At 31.6% G+C, this 20,072-nt stretch overlaps 1 protein-coding gene across 1 annotated transcript in view; it reads left to right on the top strand.

The window, feature by feature from the left end:
- The window catches only part of LOC127723607 (VWFA and cache domain-containing protein 1-like), a 50,044-nt gene extending 32,442 nt beyond the window's left edge, over positions 1-17,602 (top strand). Inside the window, exons 15-20 of the mRNA XM_052230300.1 lie at positions 1,904-1,999; positions 2,948-3,073; positions 4,593-4,702; positions 6,042-6,167; positions 6,898-7,040; positions 13,427-17,602. Of these exons, the coding sequence (XP_052086260.1) occupies positions 1,904-1,999; positions 2,948-3,073; positions 4,593-4,702; positions 6,042-6,167; positions 6,898-7,040; positions 13,427-13,869 (1,044 nt within the window). The 3' untranslated portion in view covers positions 13,870-17,602. The remainder of the gene's footprint in view (positions 1-1,903; positions 2,000-2,947; positions 3,074-4,592; positions 4,703-6,041; positions 6,168-6,897; positions 7,041-13,426) is intronic.
- Positions 17,603-20,072: the final 2,470 nt, after the last annotated feature.

The following is a 20,072-nucleotide window of genomic DNA, read 5'->3' as shown; positions in this document are numbered from 1 at the left end:
CCCACACCTGGCAGGTGCGTTTGACTCCAATCTTATTTGACTAGAATTGTCAGTTTTCATACCGAAGAATGCTGGTGATGTTCTGGTACTCCGGCTTCATCAACCAATAAATACTGACCACCAACGAAATAGCCAAAAGTTCTGAAAGTGGCATTAAACACGAATCAATCAATTAATCAATCTTGCATGATTATTAATAAAAGCAGTTAATTTACCTGATATTTAAGTTTATATTCTACATATATATATATATATATATATATAGAGTCTATAAGAATCTACCAACCAGTAAACTTAATAGGTATTGGATCATCAAAATTGACAATACTACACAAACAGGGAAAATTATATGAGTCTAAAAGATTGTGTAACAATACCGATTAATAGATGGAAAACAAAACACTAAAAAGTGTTGAATATCATCGCACAAAGATGGAAAAACTGAACAGATGATATAAATTATACAATAATTGCAAATATTTCGGCTCAACAAATGGCCTTCCTCAGTGTTAAAAGTTTTAACAATACTGATATATAATGTATAAGGTGTAAACATAGATCAGTAATAATACAGGTAAGTTTTGGTCGATTGATTTTAATCCAAAATCCTGAATATCATAATATAAACATTAGACTGGAAATTTAATTATTTCTTTCTATTGATTCCATCTGGATGGAGGACACCCAGTGTTTTTATCCAAAACTTCTCCCGATTCTCTCTTTGCCTATTTTGCCATGTACAATCCTGTTCGATCACAAGGATCTTCATGTGATCAAAATCTTTCAGACTGTGATCTGGTAACCTGAAGTGTTGGCTCAAAGGACATTTGAAAAGAAGGGGATATAAACACAAAAACATCAAAAATAGTTTTCGAAAAGCAGAATCCATCCCTAGAAGCAGTCTGCTAACTTACAAAGAAAAACAGAAAAGTAAAAGAATCCCATGTGTGCTCACCTACCATCCATGCCTGAGAAATAGTTTCAAGACCATTCGTGATCATTGGACAGCAATCGAGAAACATTCTAAGTTATCCAAAATCTTTCCTGAGCCTCCCATGATTGCCTTCAAACAACCTAACAGCCTGAGAAATATACTTGTCCGTGCTGACCTTTCCAAACCTAACCATACTGTAGGCAATTGCCAGCCATGTGGGGATAAGCGCTGCAAATGTTGCAACCAATTGCAGCATTCATCAACATTTCACAGTAAGACCACAGAAAAGACATACAAGATCTTCTGCAATGTCAACTGCAAAAGCTCAAACGTGATTTACGTTCTTGAGTGTCCTATATGAGGTCTCCGATATGTTGGTGAATCTATGCAGCCATTTCACAAACGCCTTAATGGCCACAGGAGTAACCTCACAAAAAAACCGTATATTCCTGTCAGCCAACACTTCAGGTTACCAGATCACAATCTGAAAGATTTTGATCACATGAAGATCCTTGTGATCGAACAGGATTGTACATGGCAAAATAGGCAAAGAGAGAATCGGGAGAAGTTTTGGATAAAAACACTGGGTGTCCTCCATCCAGATGGAATCAATAGAAAGAAATAATTAAATTTCCAGTCTAATGTTTATATTATGATATTCAGGATTTTGGATTAAAATCAATCGACCAAAACTTACCTGTATTATTACTGATCTATGTTTACACCTTATACATTATATATCAGTATTGTTAAAACTTTTAACACTGAGGAAGGCCATTTGTTGAGCAGAAATATTTGCAATTATTGTATAATTTATATCATCTGTTCAGTTTTTCCATCTTTGTGCGATGATATTCAACACTTTTTAGTGTTTTGTTTTCCATCTATTTATCGGTATTGTTGCACAATCTTTTAGACTCATATATATATATATATGTATAATTGATTTGTTTGTTGTTTTATTTGTAGGAAAGTGCAATTGCTGAAGACCTAATAAAAAATAATATGATGAACAAAGCATCATGCATTGATTTTGAAACTATCAAGGAGCAGTTTACATACAGGGTAAATTTATTTTTTCTGCCTTTGAATTTTTGTTGTTATACATAATCATAAAATTAAAAGGAGATTTGGGGTTACATAATTATAAAATTAAAGGAGATTTTGGGTAATACCAAATGCCAAAATGTTTTATCAGAAAAAGATGATTGAGGGCATAGAAAAATGTGTTATTTAAAAAAAAACTATAAAAAAAAAACTTAACACAATAAGTGGGCTCACCATGTTTCTGTATGAAACCATCACATCTTATATATCTGACCATGCCTAGATATTGCCTTGATATTTATATGACATAAACCAACTAGTGTAAACATGACTTTTGTTCATAATGTCGCGACTGAATGTGAATTCAGGATATCAGAATTATATTTATTCTTTTCAGTCTTTGTACTATGAATCGACTCCATTAAATAGTTGCTGTAGTTTCGTTTTCACATATTAATTCTTTTGAAAATAGCAAGAAAGAAACAGCAGTGAAAATTTCCCTGTATTCTGTAAGATGTGGAAGGCAGTCTTATTTTCATGTATCAATTCTTGCTGCAAAAATAGCGGAATAAAAACTGCAGCTACATTTTTTTCCATGGTTACAGTAAGATGTTGAAGGTCGTCTCATTTACCAATATCTGTGACATTGGTACTGTTTCCTCAACTGTATTAAGGTTCTCGGTGGCCGAGTGGTCTGATCGAGTAGTTCAACTACTGTACCACTAGCCTGTCAACACTGAGATTGTGAGTTCGAGCTCCACACTTGCCAGGTACATTTGACTCCTATGTTAATTGACCAGGGATGCCAGTTTTCTGCCAAAGGTTAGGGGTTCTTGCAGGGCACTCTGGATTCCACTACCAATATAAAATGGCTGCCACGAAATAGACAATAGTGCTTACAGTGGCATTTAATCAATGAAAACTAATAAATCAAGTGTATTAATTGTATACCTGTTGTGGTTTCAGGTAGCAACAAATGGTGTTGATAGAATGAATTCCAATGCTAGATACAAGATAGATCCAGTTCCTAACAGCAATATATTTATTGTCATAAGACAGAAAGTCTACACAACTTCTACAAGGTGTTGCAGTGTAAGTCATTACCATATGTACAGTAAGAAGGAGATGTTGTATGATTGCCAATGAGAAAACTATCCAACAGAGACCAAATTACGTAAATATAAACAACTATAGGTCACTGTACAGCCCTCAAAATTAGCAAAAGCTAAATCCTATACAGTCAAAACTCATTGTGTCGAAGTCGGATGGATGAGACATATATATATTTGAATCATCCAAGGTTCAAGTCATTCCAGGTCGCAAGTTCATCATGTTCTACCATGTCAATATTGTATCCTTGTGTTGTCAGCCTGACATGTAATGGCAGAAACTTATTTAATATCCCAATCCATATTCATTGATAGAACATATACAGTATTAAAAATAATAATTAAATTTTATAAAAAACGAGACAGAATAGACAGTTCACATCTGATGTTCACAAAGATAAGGGAATATAAAAAACAAAAGTACTTGCAAAATGAAACAAACCGTTACATTGGTTTGGTGATGGAAATGGAAAATACATTTTGAGCACACTCAAGCCACATTTCTTCTCAGATTTTAATGTCTTGGACAATTTCGAAAATCAGTACATATCAAGTATTTTTTAAACAGGAGTTATCTCCCTCTCAAATGTAATTTATATGGAGAACTGGTTTGTAAGCACTCTCATGCCTTTATTTATTATCATATTTTTATGAAATTTTGTATGAAAAAGTGGACAATGTTGGTTAACTATTTTTGCAGGAGATAATATGCCCTTGGAAGTAGAAATAATATGAAAGATTTGCATTGTAATTTACTCACCTATTGGCGGATATTTATTAAAAAGTTCAAAAGAACCAAACAAAAAAAGATTATATCCCCACTGCTCTTTATTGATTGCATGATGTCTTTCTGTATGCCAACTCATCCGACAAAACTTTTCATCAAACTAGTCTCCAACACTACACAGAATGACTTTGTATTTGGTCATTATATTAGCTTAGCATTCTTATCTATCACACACTTACTTCCTGTTTTCTGATACTTTGAATTAAGAGTTGCCGTAGACTTAATTACCATGAATATGTTCATTTGCAAGGGGACATTGGAAAATTGTTCTTTTATGAATTAGGTTCATCTCAAATTAATGGGTGTATGATAGCTAGGGTGATAATATTGTGTGAGTGAATTCAATTCCTGAAGATAGACATGTTCACCTTACAGATTCATTTCCTTAGTTAACTGACATCATCAGAGTTCTTTAGTGAATTTTCCCTTTAGAAAAAAAAGTTAACCAACCCTTAATGTCGCACATTTCTCCAATACTTCTGAACAGAATGACTTTATATTAGGTCAGCAGCTCAACAGTAATAAGTTGTAACTTTTAAGACCTTTGTGACACCAATGATTCTTTTCTTTGACACTTTTATATACGAGTGGGTGTAAGCTTAGTACAACAACATGTGCATTCTTGTTTCAGTAGCTATAGGCTTATTATTTAAGCAAATGTATATATCCTATTTTTATTAAAATAATAATTATCTAATTATTTTATTTTTCATAGATTTACGGAATATCACCTGATTCCCATAAATGCAGCTCCAAATCATGTGATTGTTTATGTTACAAAGATGCAGATTTTGATTATTGCAAAAACACATACACTTTGTTAGGGTAAGTGCAACAATACATACACTTTGTTAGGGTAAGTGCAATAATACATACACTTTGTTAGGGTAAGTGCAACAATACATACACTTTGTTAGGGTAAGTGCAACAATACATACACTTTGTTAGGGTAAGTGCAATAATACATACACTTTGTTAGGGTAAGTGCAACAATACATACACTTTGTTAGGGTAAGTGCAATAATACATACACTTTGTTAGGGTAAGTGCAACAATACATACACTTTGTTAGGGTAAGTGCAATAATACATACACTTTGTTAGGGTAAGTGTTCACTCAAAGAGGGATGAAAGATACCAGAGGGACAGTCAAGCTCATAGATCGAAAACAAACTGACAACGCCATGGCCAAAAATAAAAAGACAAACAGACAAATAATAGTACAGATGACACAACATAGAAAACTAAAGACCAAGCAACACGAACCCTACAAAAAATTTGGGGTGATCTCAGGTGCTCCGGAAGGTTAAGCAGAGCCTGCTCCACATATGGCACCCATGTCAAACCTGATTGAACAGTGATAAGATTACTAGTAAATTGAAGATAGATTCAAAGGGAATTCAATAAAGGGAAGGGAGACAATTTGAATTTTCACGACGTAAAATCAGTATTGCGTATCCTGTTGATCTGATCCCACACTGTACTGGACACTAAGCTGAACCAGGTTTTTCGTTTGAAAAAGTGTTTTTTGTTTACTGTGGTTTTTTAAATACAAATTTTTCTAATTTAGCAACTTTTTTCCTTTTAAGTTTGAAACTTTGTTGTGATGAATATCAGATAAAGAGATGTAGACTGATTGCCTATGAGATGTTGTAAACAGTATAACTTCTCCAAGAATTTAAAATTGAAAAATATTCAACACATGACTGACTGAACAACACTGATAATTAACTCATGTTCTACACTTATTTGTGAATTAATGTGTTGTTTAGTCGCTAAGTGAAGTGGGCTTAAGTGTTACCCATGACTGTCGGACCATCTTTCTGTATGTCTGTCTGTCCCTCCTTCCTTCCCATTTTCATTTCCATACTCTTAAATTGAGTGTTCCTTATCCAAATTTTATGAAACTCGTACACAATACTAAAAAATCTAAACTGTCAGACAGAGGTCATATTTACTGTTCTAGAGTTATGCTCATTTACAACTTGGAAAATTGTAGATATTTTGTTTTCACACTTTACCTTATAAGTTTTCTCACATAGTATAAGCAAGCTTGAGTGGAGCATTCATGTCCTCAGACGTATTCTTCTTTTATTTAAACAAAGGTTGACTGTATATGTATATCTGTATTTAGCAACCCCTATATTGAACATGCTTTTTCACAGTGATGCTGCACAAACATGTAGTCCTAGAGACCCAGAACTTCAGACAGAAAATCTGAATGATGAAGAAAAGATTAAAAATCTTCAATTTTGCTTTGATCCTAAATGCTCCACAAGAACACAGAAATCGTAAGTTTTCTCTCAAAAATGGCTAATCATTTGAAGTTTTTCTGTACTCTACAGTAATTCCAATATCTTTACTGGTATAATTAGCCATTGGGATAGGGTAAAAAGGAATCTTCATACTAAATTTGTCATTTGGAGGTACTGAAATTTTTATATGTTTATATTCATTGGGAAAAGCAACAGGATAAGAGTTATGTCTCTTTGAAATGTAATTATATTGAAAATATCATTGTTAGGGATCACATTGCATGCCTTCATTTATAGAAAGGTATATATTTATTAAAAATTTTAAAACACAAAAAAAATATTAGGAGTTATTGCCCTTTGACAGATCAAATATGTGTAATGCTGGTGACATTAGAAAGCTGTTCTTTCATTATGTCTGTTTTAAGAAATGAGTCTTGATAAGAGACAGATGTAAATACTAGTAACTTTAAGTATAACCTTAAATGAATAAATTACATTTTAAAACATGTTTCATTTTTTTGGCATCCAACTGTTGATATATAAGTCATACTTTTGTTTTTGATTTATGATATTGTGACATGCTTCCATGATATAAATACAGATTTTATAGTATCTATTTTTGTTTGTTTTGTTCATACTTTGAAAAGAAGGGAATATTGAATGTTGATTCATGACACAATTTAAAGCTCTTGCAGACACTTTGAAACAGAGTACACCTTGGCCTGAATTTGTTATGTCATTAAATGTTTGTTTCTATTCCTTATAGGGATTGTTTTGGAGTGGCTGGATGTAGTTGGTGTGTTAGGGATTCCAATGACCAGGAACTACAACAGCCATATTGTGCCTTACAGAGTGTCTGCTACTTTGGACAAGTTGGATCTAAAGACCCATATAAAAACTGTGTTGGAGGTAATATTGTTTGTTATGTGGAAACTTTTCACACCTGTCAAAAATTGCCTCTAGGATTTATAGCTGTCTCAACACGCTAATTGACAATACATGTAATTTAATATGCAATTGACGATTTTGTTTTTATAACACTTTATAAAAAAGGTAGACATGTTTCTCTAATTCTAACCTGATTTATCCTTTTCCTGACCTGTTGATTATTTTTTTTTTAATCAACGTGTGGTTTGTTTGATCTCAGTTGTTCATTGGTCAATACTCAATTATGATGTCATATTTTCTTGCTTTCCTCTGAAATTCCCATTGTGATGTCATGAAAAAAGGCGACCATGCCTGATGACGTCACATAGAAAGAACAAATCTTTTTGCAGATCATTCAAAAAGAAGGATTAAACTTGTCTGCATATGATCTAAAAATAATTAGAGAAACAGATTCCACCACCAAATCTCGTGCAATACGATATTTATCCACTCTCGACAGTTAAATTTTAAATATTTAAAAAGCTCAGTGAGCCTCACGTTTTAAATTTAAAAAATTTACTGTCTCGAGTGGATAAATATGGCATCACACTTGATATATTTATTGTCTACCTATTGCATGTTTAATTAAATAGAATAAGTTTGTTGGGATCATAATTCTATGTTTCATTAGCGAACAGTTTTTATCAAACTTTTTATTCTATAAACAGACACAGCAACAAAAAGTTGATATTGACTGAAATAATGTAGTGGTAATGAAAAATATGTAACAACAATGGGCTTCAACAACCTTTTAAAATTAGAAAAAATAAGAATTTCAAGATTTGAAAAGTATTCATAGAAATTTAACATGCAGCCCCTGCGAAATGATGATGAATGGTTCATGAATGTTCATGAATGATTCATGAATGATTCATGAACACAATTCATGAATTGTTCATAAAAGATTCATGAACATTTAATGAACAAGACATGAACTACAAATGGACAAGCATGTTCATGAACCAGTGAATAATGAACTATTCATGAACAGAAAGTGTTCATGAACTCTTTAGTTCATAAATGTTCATGAACAAAATAGTTCTTGAACTTTTATTATTCATGAATAGTTCATGATTTCAAAGTTCATGAACTCTTTCTATTCATGAATTATTCATAATCTAATAGTTCATGAACATGCTTGTCCATTTGTAGTTCATGTCTTGTTCATTTACAGTTCATGATTTTTTTATGAATGTTTCATGAATTTGTTCATGAACAATACCAGTCCATGAATCATTCATGAACACATGAACTACTGTGTTCATGAACTGTTCATCAGTAATTTAATTCATGAACATTGTTTGTCCACTTGTAGTTCATGAACTGTTCATTTAAAGTTCATGAAATTATTAACAGTATTTCTTGAATGTTCATGAACCAACTCTGTTCATGAATAGTTCATGAGCAGATTAATATCATGAATGCAGTCAGTATTTTAAGACAAAATAAAGATTAAATAGACAACTGTAAACTGTAAATAGAATTTAAACATTTAATACTATGATGATAAATAAAAAGATGTATGAATTATTCTTCAATATATATATGTATTAAAAGTAATATCAACTGGGCAATAGCAAAGTCCAAATTACTACAAGAACACATTAGAATGATCACAGCCTCTCATGGGTGAAGCAATTGTTGACTTAAACATTTAACCATAAAATGATGATGGATAGCTCCAATACAACTTTTGAACTATGGATATGCAGGGTAAAACATGTGTCTGACTGTGGACCTATCACATAAACTGAATACATAAAACTTTGTGTTAGATAATGATGTGTAGATCATAAGTAATTTTCTCTTCCTTTCTGTAATTAGAATTGCTGTATCAGATGGCTGAGGACTTCCAACTAGAAATGCTGAATAACATCTTGTTCTCAGTCTGCTTGAAATTCTTCACAGTTATAGGAACAGATCTTTTAATTAATCAATAAATGCACCAGTTTCCCCCTGCAAAATTAAAAATCACTACACAAAGAATCAATAGTCCTTGATATTTTGTTAAAATAAACACTTAACAGATTCTAACAAGTATAATTACTTTTAATTTAATAAATGTTGTTTTTTATCTATTAAGATTACAAATTTTCAATAGATTAAGATTAACATGTATATTATTTCAGGACATTTGAAATAATTTAACCCCCCCCCCCCCCCCCCCCTTAATTTCTTCAATCTTCAATTTAATTTCCCCAAGAGTCTCAGAAGCATTATTAATTATCTTTATCTGGAAATAAAATATCTTTCATCTTTTTATACTTTGAACAAATCTATCAGTTAATCCTGATTTGAAATTAATCCAATACTGTCAAATTAAAGGCCACTTTCTGGTGTTGATATGCTCAAATGAAAGCCATTTCATAATGCTTCAACAAAAAGTTATCTAGCAAAGAAAATTTCAAAAATATTTCTAATATACTTATCTGATAACAAATCTACTTTATGTGACGGCTAGATTAATTCACTGCTCATAAAACATCTTCATTTGTATTTTAAGCGTCAAATCACAATTTTGCTGACGTAATTTATGACGTTTTTCTATTCCCAGTCATTCACGCATTTTTCTAATCCATATGAAATGCATTTCTGATCCAAGTCACTTAAATGCTTTGTAAAAATGGTAAACATTTGTCAAAGTCATTTAAGTGTTTTACACTGTAAAACGTATTTCACTAATGTTGATAATTATTGACACTGGTCTGCAATGTCTGGGGAGGAATGAATTGTCATTATTCATGTTAATCTGTGATTTTTTCAAGTTCTTCAATGTGCCAAGGAATTGTATATTTAAAAGGAATGGAAACGCGGCCGACTTCAAAGAAAATTGTATGATGCATCTCTAATTTGGGTGGTGTGTTAATTACATCCCGTCGCTCGAACTGGCTCATTACTTATCTGGCAGTAGTTATCGAACTTGGTCATTTAATCATGAAATAAAACAAGGAATTGTCTATTTAGATATACAATTCCTTAAATGAAATAAACAAAAAATACAACCTTAAACAAAGTTACTTCTGAAAAACATTTTTTTCTTGTACCTGTTCTTGATATTTCACGAAGGTATGCAACAATTCAGATCAATTAATAGATGAAATCTGACACTGTACCAGTTTTTAAAAAGATTTAAGGTAATGCAAAAAGTTAAAAAATAACTTTTCAATTTTGGAATATGACTGGTATAGAAAAGTATAAAGGAAGAAGTACGTGAACAGATGTAGTATTTTGTCTAGATAAAAGAACTTAGATAATAGGTGTTATAATAAACACCGGTATGGGATATCCAATTTGCAGGTATAAGCTATCATGTGTCATTGATAAGTTAATTTTTGTCGTATATATATTTAAGCAGGAACAGTGTATATTAACTATAGGCTGTCCCTGATTTAAGGTGTCAAAAAGAAATCACGCCGAGCTCACCTGTTAATAAATGCTAAATTATGCCGTGGAGCAATAATTTTTTTAAGTTAGAAACAGTTAAAACATTCCGACATTCGCATATTATTTATTTTAACACCGAAGGAATATTTTGCGACCTCTAGACTACTGCTCTTCTAGAAAAAAGGAAGGAACTGTTTTGCTTTTAAGCTTGTGGTAATTTGCTGCAAAGCTTAATAATGGCAAACTGCAATACCAAATAACGATTAAGTATAAAAATAGTATTTGACAAAAAAAATAAATTATTAAAATCGTGTATAAAACGGCACAATCAATCCCAATCGGAAGTCTTATATACATTTCTTGCCTGTAATTTCCGACTTCTTTGGTGTGGAACTTGACTGATCATAATGGCGTCAATGTGAACTATAAACATGGAGTTTGAAAAATCATAGCAAATTCGTTTTTATCACCATTTCCATAAAACCAACACTATGTGATAGAAAAAAGATTAAGCTTTTAAGTTGTATGTCAATGTCACATCTATTTCAAGTAGTTATTTAACCCTTACCAAAATACAAATTGTCGATGTATTTATTGACGCACTACTTCAAATTTTCAACATGTTTCGAAATAAAATCATTTACATTGTACCAATTACATTTAGCATTCGTAATTTAGACCAAACTGTAGGAAAATATTCCTTCTTTAAAATGATATCTCATTTTCTCACTTTGTTCTTTCTACTTTCCAATATTTAAAAGAAATCGTAGTACACTCCCAGATTGATAGACATATTTTGACAGAATAATGAAATTCGAAACTGAAATTTCGAAAAATCGTAGAAAATTCAGAAATTTTACCAGAAACTTAAAAAAAGGGCAAAATGATAGAATAAGGTTTCAGCTTCATAATGATATCAACTGTTTTGTTTTGCACTTCGTATTTGTCGAGCTTTTAGAAAAAAATCAAAACACAGTATTTTTTGTTTTGTAATTCGGATGAAACTCGCTCAAGTTTCAAGACCAAGGTCTATTTTAATGAGAATTTACATAATACAATATTACAAACATATGTTTGATGAGGCATTAAAATGATACCTAGGGCCTTACCTTTTTCATGGAATAAAAGTTTATTCTTGATTTTGGGTTTCTCTTTCCTTTTTATCTTCTCAAGCAAGATGACCCCGTGAATTAAAAGACCGATCTATATGACAGGAAATGGACCTCCGTCATGATTCTTTATGATTCTTTATATTATTCATCATACTTCCGACTGAGACAGACATGGATTATAGCTCTGCGGGTGCTTTGCGGGTATCCCGATTGATCTCGAGCCGCGTTTCCATTCCTTTTAAATATACAATTCCTTGAATGTGCTGTATGATGATTAAGAAAGGCACATGTTTGAACTTGGAGAAACAGTCAGAAATTACATCTTTGGAAGAAAGAAATGATAATTTGGCAGTTTACCATAGTAAAAACGAATCATGAGAAACATCTCAAAGTAAGTTACAGAGCTTAAAAAGTTTGTAGTCCCAAATTTTGTATGATTCTCAAAATGTACTTCTGCTGTCGTAGTGTGAAGAAGGAAAAAACTGCTGTGCTAATTTCTGTTGTCAAATGTAAAGAGAATACATTTTTATTGACATAATTTTGCTTTATTTCGTATACAAGTCATATGTATTCAATTTCAATTTCAAGTATTAAAGTTGTCCTTTTTAGGCTTTTAAACAATTTTCACCTGATGTTGAATTTCCCTTTAAAAAGATATCAATTTGCTTGATAAGATGTTCACTATTATAGAGGGAAAGGGGGAGGGGGGGGCTGGAGATAATGTACATGTATGAACATATGAAGCTGCTTTTTTTTGTCAAACCCCACACCAAGTCAACTGAAATAAATTAATAAATTATAAAAAATGTATTTATAATACTACAAATAATACACTAAAGAGACATCAGGGTTCTCAGGAAGTATTTTTGAAGGTGATAATGTTTGGTCATTGGGAGTCCCAGCACGGCAACAATGACCATCTATATTTTTATTGCTATTTTAATAAACATACATGAATTTATACTTTTGCTATTTAAGTGAATGTTGTCTCAAAATGATCGTAAGATCTGTCTCCGAATAACCTTTTGAGGTCATGCACCAATCACTTTTAATTGTGACCTCAAATTTTTGTAATCGTGATATCATGATATGGATGTCAAATTTTATGGGAACTTTTTGTATGACAGACAAATTTGCATACAAGTTAGTGAGAACCCTGAGATATGCCCCTCAGGCCTGAAACAAAAAAGAAATCTGAGTTGAATTTTGTAAGTCATAATTGAAAATAAGTTTTTCAAAGTTGATAAATTTATTGTTTCATAAAAGTTCATAAAATGTTCATGAAACTGTTATGAATTGATTTATGAACTTTATGAATTAATTGATTCACTAAAAGTTCATAAAATGTTCATGAACATCTGTTATGAACAATTTATGAACATTATGAACTGACTAACAGTTCATTAAAGTTCAGAAAATATTCATGAACTGCATTTTATGAACTTCATGAACTAAATTCATGAACTAACTTTATGAACTTCTTGTGAACAATCATGCACTGTTTATGGACATTCATGAACAGTTCATGATGGTTCATCAATTCATGAATTTCATCTGGCAGGGGAACTACAACAGAAAACAGAAAAAAATAAGTTTCAAATGAAAGAGTAATGTGACATGGATTGATGTCCACTATAATACATTTTATGTCCACATCAACAGGATTTTCAATATTGGTCAATCATCCTATAAATTCAACTTACCTCCCCTTGATTGATCCAGTCAGATCTGTGTAAGTGGACTGTGTAAGTTATATTTACCATTCTATGTAATACAAAAAAAATGTCAAATAGATAACTTAACACCAACATATATATTTTAAATGTCTCAAAAAAGCAGGGCCATTGATTCTTGTTATATTTGTTTTTTAAGATAACTGTAAAACTGATGATGAAGGAGGCATAAGTGGTGGATCTATAGCTGGCATTGTCATTGGTGTATTGGTGGTTGTCATCATTGCCTTTTTTGTCATTAGACATATCAGAGCCAAATCCAGTAACTCCTCATCCAATGGAAGGCCATCTTTCTCAACAGAACCAACAGCTACACAACGGACAAATGCTCATGACAATCCAGCATTTAGATCACAAAATCAAAGTGTATCAGAAAGACCCTCATTTCAGCAGCAATCATCAATACATAATCAGGGAAATCTTATGTATTATCCTCAAAATCAAAGTGCTGAGTACACTGTTCCAACAGCTCCTACAGAACAACCTCCGTCATATCATTCAGTGGTTTCTAACGGAGGTCAGCCACAGCATGGATATCCCAATAATTCAGATTTGGGAATGGAAAATAAATCATATATGTAATAAATGATATAATTTGCATTTTGAACATGAATTATGTATCAAGTAACTATTCTTATTTTTTAATGGACATGCAAATATTAGAATACTGTTTAATTATTGTCTTTTGATGTTGGGTTGTGGATCATCCTTGGGTTGTTATTTAATTAATTAATGAAACATCTCTATTAATCCTGAAAAGCAGTTTACACAGATTCCACTGTACACCTGCAGCTCTTCAGGGGTGCCAGGATTAAAGGAGGAATCTATATTCATACATACAATAACATGGTGTTCTATATTCACATTGAAATTAGTTGAAATTTTGATAGTACTCTGAAGACATGTACACACAGTGACAGATTTTATTTTATTTCAAGTCAAGTAATATATATATGTATATATATATTGTTGTGATGTATAAAATATAATATATGATAAAATTATGTGATAATCGCATATTCTTAAATAGTTTTTATCAGCTGATACTATCATTTTTGTTTTTTAAATTATGACTTAAAAGAAAAAAATTTGAATGTCATTTTTGTATAGACATCATTTTTATATATGCAGTACATTTATTCTTGGGCCTTCATATAGACTTCATCATGACATATACAACCTTGTGACATAACATAGCTTAAAAAGACCTTATCACTATTCAGAAATCTGCAACACTAGAACTATTTACGTCTTATTGCTATGACTTTTCCTTTGTGACATCAAACCAGAGCCTTTGTCCAGTAATAGCGAACAAATAGACATGAGATTTATTATGTTATTATTTTAATTGATATGGGGTTTTCCATTTCAAATTCATGATAAATGACTAGGTTGTTAGTGAGAAATCATTCACATGACCTGCCTCAAGGAACCAAAGAAAACCCAAAAAATCAAAATATGAAAGGGAGGATTAAACCCCAGCCAAATGGCTGTACTAAAATTTGTATGTTGAGACCACCACCCCTTGGGAATGAATGTTATAACAAAGATAAATGTTGTGTTTGGTTTCAAATGTTAGAGTTGAAGTAATGGAATATTTAGAAATAAGTATGCATTTATTGGTGAAATCTATAGTATGTATATGCCTCAACCATAATTGTACTTTAAAAGTACATTTTAGTATAGATTTGTGTATATTTTGGTCTTTCTTTGTAATGTTTAACAAACTGATCTACTGTTGTAGATATGTTGTATTGACCGATAATTTGCCAGGTTTTAAATTCGCCGTTTCAGAATCTTATGCATTCTGGGTAATATTTTCAAAAGTGTACCCCAAAGTGTTGTGATTGGCCACAAATGTCCTAAACAATTTGAATCCAACCAATGACATGACATTATTTTCATTTTGGGGTACGACCAATAAAATTACCCATAGTTCTTTAGATTCTGAGATGGCCAATTGTTTTGTGATAAGTGTAATTTTTAATTCTTTTACAATATAACTGTGATATTAATGTCGTTTTTGTGAAGAATATTATATTGCTTACAATGTTGATGATGTGTAATATGATATTTGTTTGTATAGTCATGTCAAATTTACGCAGAAATACTTATACAAATATTTCTCATATGTGGATAAAAATAATGATGTTAAATTTATCCTAATTTAAATTAAATCAGGACCATTATTTCATTGCTTAATATGCAGTGCATGTCATAGGAAATATTTTGTATTGAACACATATCGTTTTTATAAGTTTATATAGCATATGGAATATAACCTTTATATATAATTCCTAAACTTATCAATAAAGTTCAGTATTTAAATGAAATTCTTAAAACACTTGAAAATATAGTATATAAAACTTCTTTTACCCTTTTTACAGAGAGTTTAGTTTCTTTGTTTCCAATCTTCAGAAAAGTATGAATTTACACGATAAATGTATGGAATAATGTAAAAAATAGTTGAGTCTTCTGTCTGAGGGCTTGGATTTTTCAATGCCTATGTATGTTACTAAGATTTATGGGTTTCCTTGTGTTTTATTTTATCTATTTAATGCAAAAAAATCAAATATTATCAAGTGTTGTGAATTTTTGTATATTAATACCTATGAGATTTTCTAATTTGAATAGTTTTTTTTTGCTATGATTATTTATACAATTTGCATATTGTTAAAAAAGACATTTTTTTGTTCAAATGGTATACAGAAGGGTGTTGTAAGGCCCTTATTGGGGATATACATGAAGACAGGATGTTGTAAAAGTTTTATATGGTGATATATATGTATGACAGTGTAAAGAAATTCTATTTTATGACAAGTTATCTCAGTATTTAATAATTTTTAAGCAAAGGCAATGACTTAATTCCAATTTTTAAACTTTATTTAATTACATAGAAAAAATAGTGTTTTGTGTAATATGAATGTGTGCAAATGTCTTCACCAGAAAAGACACTAGTATTTAGTTGTAAAATGCAAAATGATTACATCCAAATTAAAGGAGCATCCTTTTAACTTGAAACGGGTAGACTTTAACCTTGAAACTTCCTGTTTTTATTTTGTTTTTCAGACTTGAAAGTTGTGTGTTGGATTTCTGATCCATTTCACAGTTTAAAGTCATTAAAATCACTAAAACTTTAAACTGCTACATTTCATTAATATTTCTTGAATGTTTTAAGAAAAACGATAAAGACTTGCATGAAGTAAATGGGATGAACTGTCAACACAACTTTGTTGATGTTGTGAATCTGGTATGAATTCAACAGTTTACTAAAAAGGACCCCAACTTTCAAGTCATCCCAAAATGACCCAAATGGCGTGAAACATTTCCAGATCCTTGTTGCTGTCTCATTGACGTATACATCAATCTTTACTTTTTTTGGGGAATTCATTAAAAACAAAACCGCTTGTTTTACATATGACATATGCTATGTCTTGTATGTTTTCTGTAAATTAAAGAACATCTATTTATGAAAACACATTTTATTATAAAATAATCATTGCTACCTCATTTGAAGCCAAATCAGGTTTTTGGAATGTTTATAAAATAACATTTCCTTATTATAATTGGAATAATTTAAACAAGAGTGCACAAACTGAAATGTATTGCCTGCTTCATGATTAATTTTATGTTCTAGAGACAAACATGTTCTACAAGTATCACATATATAAACTTGAGCTCATTTTCATAGATGATCTATGAAAATGAGGTCAAGGTCAGATAAACCAAGCAAAACAGAATTGTACACCTTACAATGATTCCTAACATAAAATATAGTTAACCTTATTGCTGTATCTGATAAATTGACTAAACCAGCTGGAAAGCTTAACATTGACCAATGGACCATTAAACAGAGGTCAAGGTAAGATAAACCAAGCCATACAGACATGTTCACCATACAATCAGTGCATACACCAACTTTAGTTAACCTATTGCATATATTAAACAAGAACCAGACCAAACAATAAAAATTTATTATTGCCAAATGAACCGTGAAAATCTGTATACAAAGTATGAAGCCTCTAGGTCTACTACTATCTAAAACAAAGTTTAATACAAATTGTGTACGCAGAAAGCTAGACAAAATTTTTAAAAGCCTTTGTTATATTTATTTAAAATATCTTTTTTAAACTATTTTCAATGTTTGTGCAAATATTATGAACACCTTCTTGGACTTTAAAATGGGTTCTGCAGATATAGAATATGAATTATAAAAGCATTTTATATTATTATTTTGATTTATCAGGAACTAAAACTATTTTTAATTTGTTATATTAAAAAAAATATGAAATAAAAAAAGGAATTTATTACTTTTGATCTTGTTTTCTTTTATTTTTGTCAGCTCTCTTTCGATCTTTAGTAGTTGCTTGCTTTCTGTCTGTTGTCCCTCTTTCAATTATTGTCCTTTTTTTCCAGAAAATTACACCACAGAATCTTTCAATTTGTGTACTATGAATTAGTGGTTCTTTGAAAACAAAACTGTTTGTCATTTCATTTTCTCTCAGTGTATGTTTTTATTTTCAAAATCTTCCTATATTATCCTTAGAAAATTACCCACTCTGAAAATAACCTCGTCTGTCGATCTGTCTTTTCTCCCAACAAATATTTTTGTCACAGTTTTCTCAGAAAATACTGAACAGAATTACTGCATATTTGGAAGCTGCTATACAGAGTGATGAGTTTGAATATGTTCGCACTTTTCGGGTCTGTCAGACACATACATGTAATACCTGTTTGCCAAAACTTTGAATTACGAGTAAGGGTATGCTTAGCATGACAAGACATTCATTCTTGTTTGTACAACATTTAGGTTCGACTAAGACAGAGTTGTTTTAATTTTAAATTTAAAAGGTGGACATTTTGTTTTATGTTTGATAATATTTTGAGATTGCTTTTGTCAAGGGTTACACATTTATTTTGAACCAGTCATCTTTTTGTATTAATAGCATTTAAAACAGAACCAGGGCATGTGTCAAAGAGACAACAACCCAAACACAGAGCAGATCACATTCAGGTTACTTTATTTCAGCCATCTCAACATTGCAACTATCAACACAGAACTTAATACCTATATAATGATTTGCATTTGGGTTGTATGTTGCGTTCTTATGATTTTTCAATTGAAATGTCCATTTGAAATTCACAGTTTTGACCTTGTGAAATAACCATAATCAATTATGTCTTCACATCATCCTCAACATGTTTACATGTTTACATGTTCGATTTTTTGTACAACTTTGATAAATACATGATACTTACCATCAACACACTAAATCAGAAAATTCAATTCTTTAACAATGCTTTAATTCCAAATTCACTGAATGAACCGTCACAGACCGCCTCGGTGGTCTACTTGTATCCTGTTTGACCCTAGTGCAAGATGTCCGTTTGATCCCTGGTCTGGACAAATGAAAGACTAAAATTAAAATTTGCAAAGGCCTCATATACTGTGTAGGGCTGAGATTAATGGATGCTGTTGTAACTTTAAACCAATTTTCATAACTTGAGTTCTTAATGTGAAATTGGCCTAAATAAAAAAACATAGCATTAAGGGTAGGTTGCTAATGATGACAAGTCTCCTGTTACCTAAAATGTAACATTCTCACATTTCGACTCATTTTAAAAAAGGGGGATGACACGCATTTTGGATGGTGAAAACAGAGGGTATAAAAGGTGGAAAAGTCGGATATAAAAAATAGTAAAATAACAAAAATACCAAACTCCGAGGAAAATTCAAAACAGAAAGTCCCTAATCAAATGGCAAATTCAAATAAAGCTCAAACACATCAAACGAATGGATAACAACTGTCATATTCCTAACTTGGTACAGGCATTTTCTTATGTAGAAAATGGTGGATTAAACTTGGTTTTATAGCTAGCTAAACCTCTCATTTGTATGACAGTCGCATAAAATTCCATTATATTGACAACGAGGTGTGAACAAAACAAACAGACTTAATAGGTAAAACTGTCACAAATAGGGGTACAGAAGTCAACATTGTGTTATAATCTTAATCAATATAAAAACACACAAATATGTCAACAAAGAAACACAAATAGACATATAGACAAAGCACATTAGCAAACACGAAAGACAAGAATACAAAAATTTACCATAGCACAATAACACAATGAGGGGATGTATAAGTACCGAGCCACGTCAATTGGATATTACCAAAAATAAATTAAACAGTAAAAGTAATATTCCTAAAGACAAATAAAAGAATACTAAAACACGTTATTAAGATGATAAACAGTATCAGTACCTAGAATCTATACTTCAAGACCATCGTGTATTATTTGTGAAATTGATACGGAATATTTATCAACAAGGTCTTGGTATCTTCCGATGAACTTTTTTAGATAAAGGACGAGACGTTCCAGGGGCGGATCCAGCCATATTTAAAAGGGGGTTCCCAAAGGATAAAAGGGGGGGGGGTGTTTTAACTATATGTCCCCATTCAAATGCATTGATCTTCTAAAAAAAAGGGGGGTACCAACCCCCGGACCCCCTCCCCCCCCTCTGGATCCGACCCTGCGTTCTTTGACATATCCCTGGTTCATCAACTTTCGGATCAGACACTGGTGACGTTTTACAAAGTCTGAGTAGCAGCTGCAAGCTCTTGAATACCGAATAAGTTGGGAAATGTATATCCCATATGCAGGTGCAGTTGGTATATTACTACTAAGATGGAGGAAATTTATAATTTCAAAATTAAAATTAAAATTATAAGGGGCTTAAACAATTGCCTTGGTGGCCATTCATGGTTGGTTGACAAATGTAG

Source organism: Mytilus californianus, unplaced genomic scaffold (genome assembly GCF_021869535.1).
Source record: "Mytilus californianus isolate M0D057914Y unplaced genomic scaffold, xbMytCali1.0.p SCAF_13, whole genome shotgun sequence".
Lineage (NCBI taxonomy): Eukaryota > Metazoa > Mollusca > Bivalvia > Mytilida > Mytilidae > Mytilus > Mytilus californianus.
This window is presented reverse-complemented; position numbering and strand designations above follow the sequence as displayed.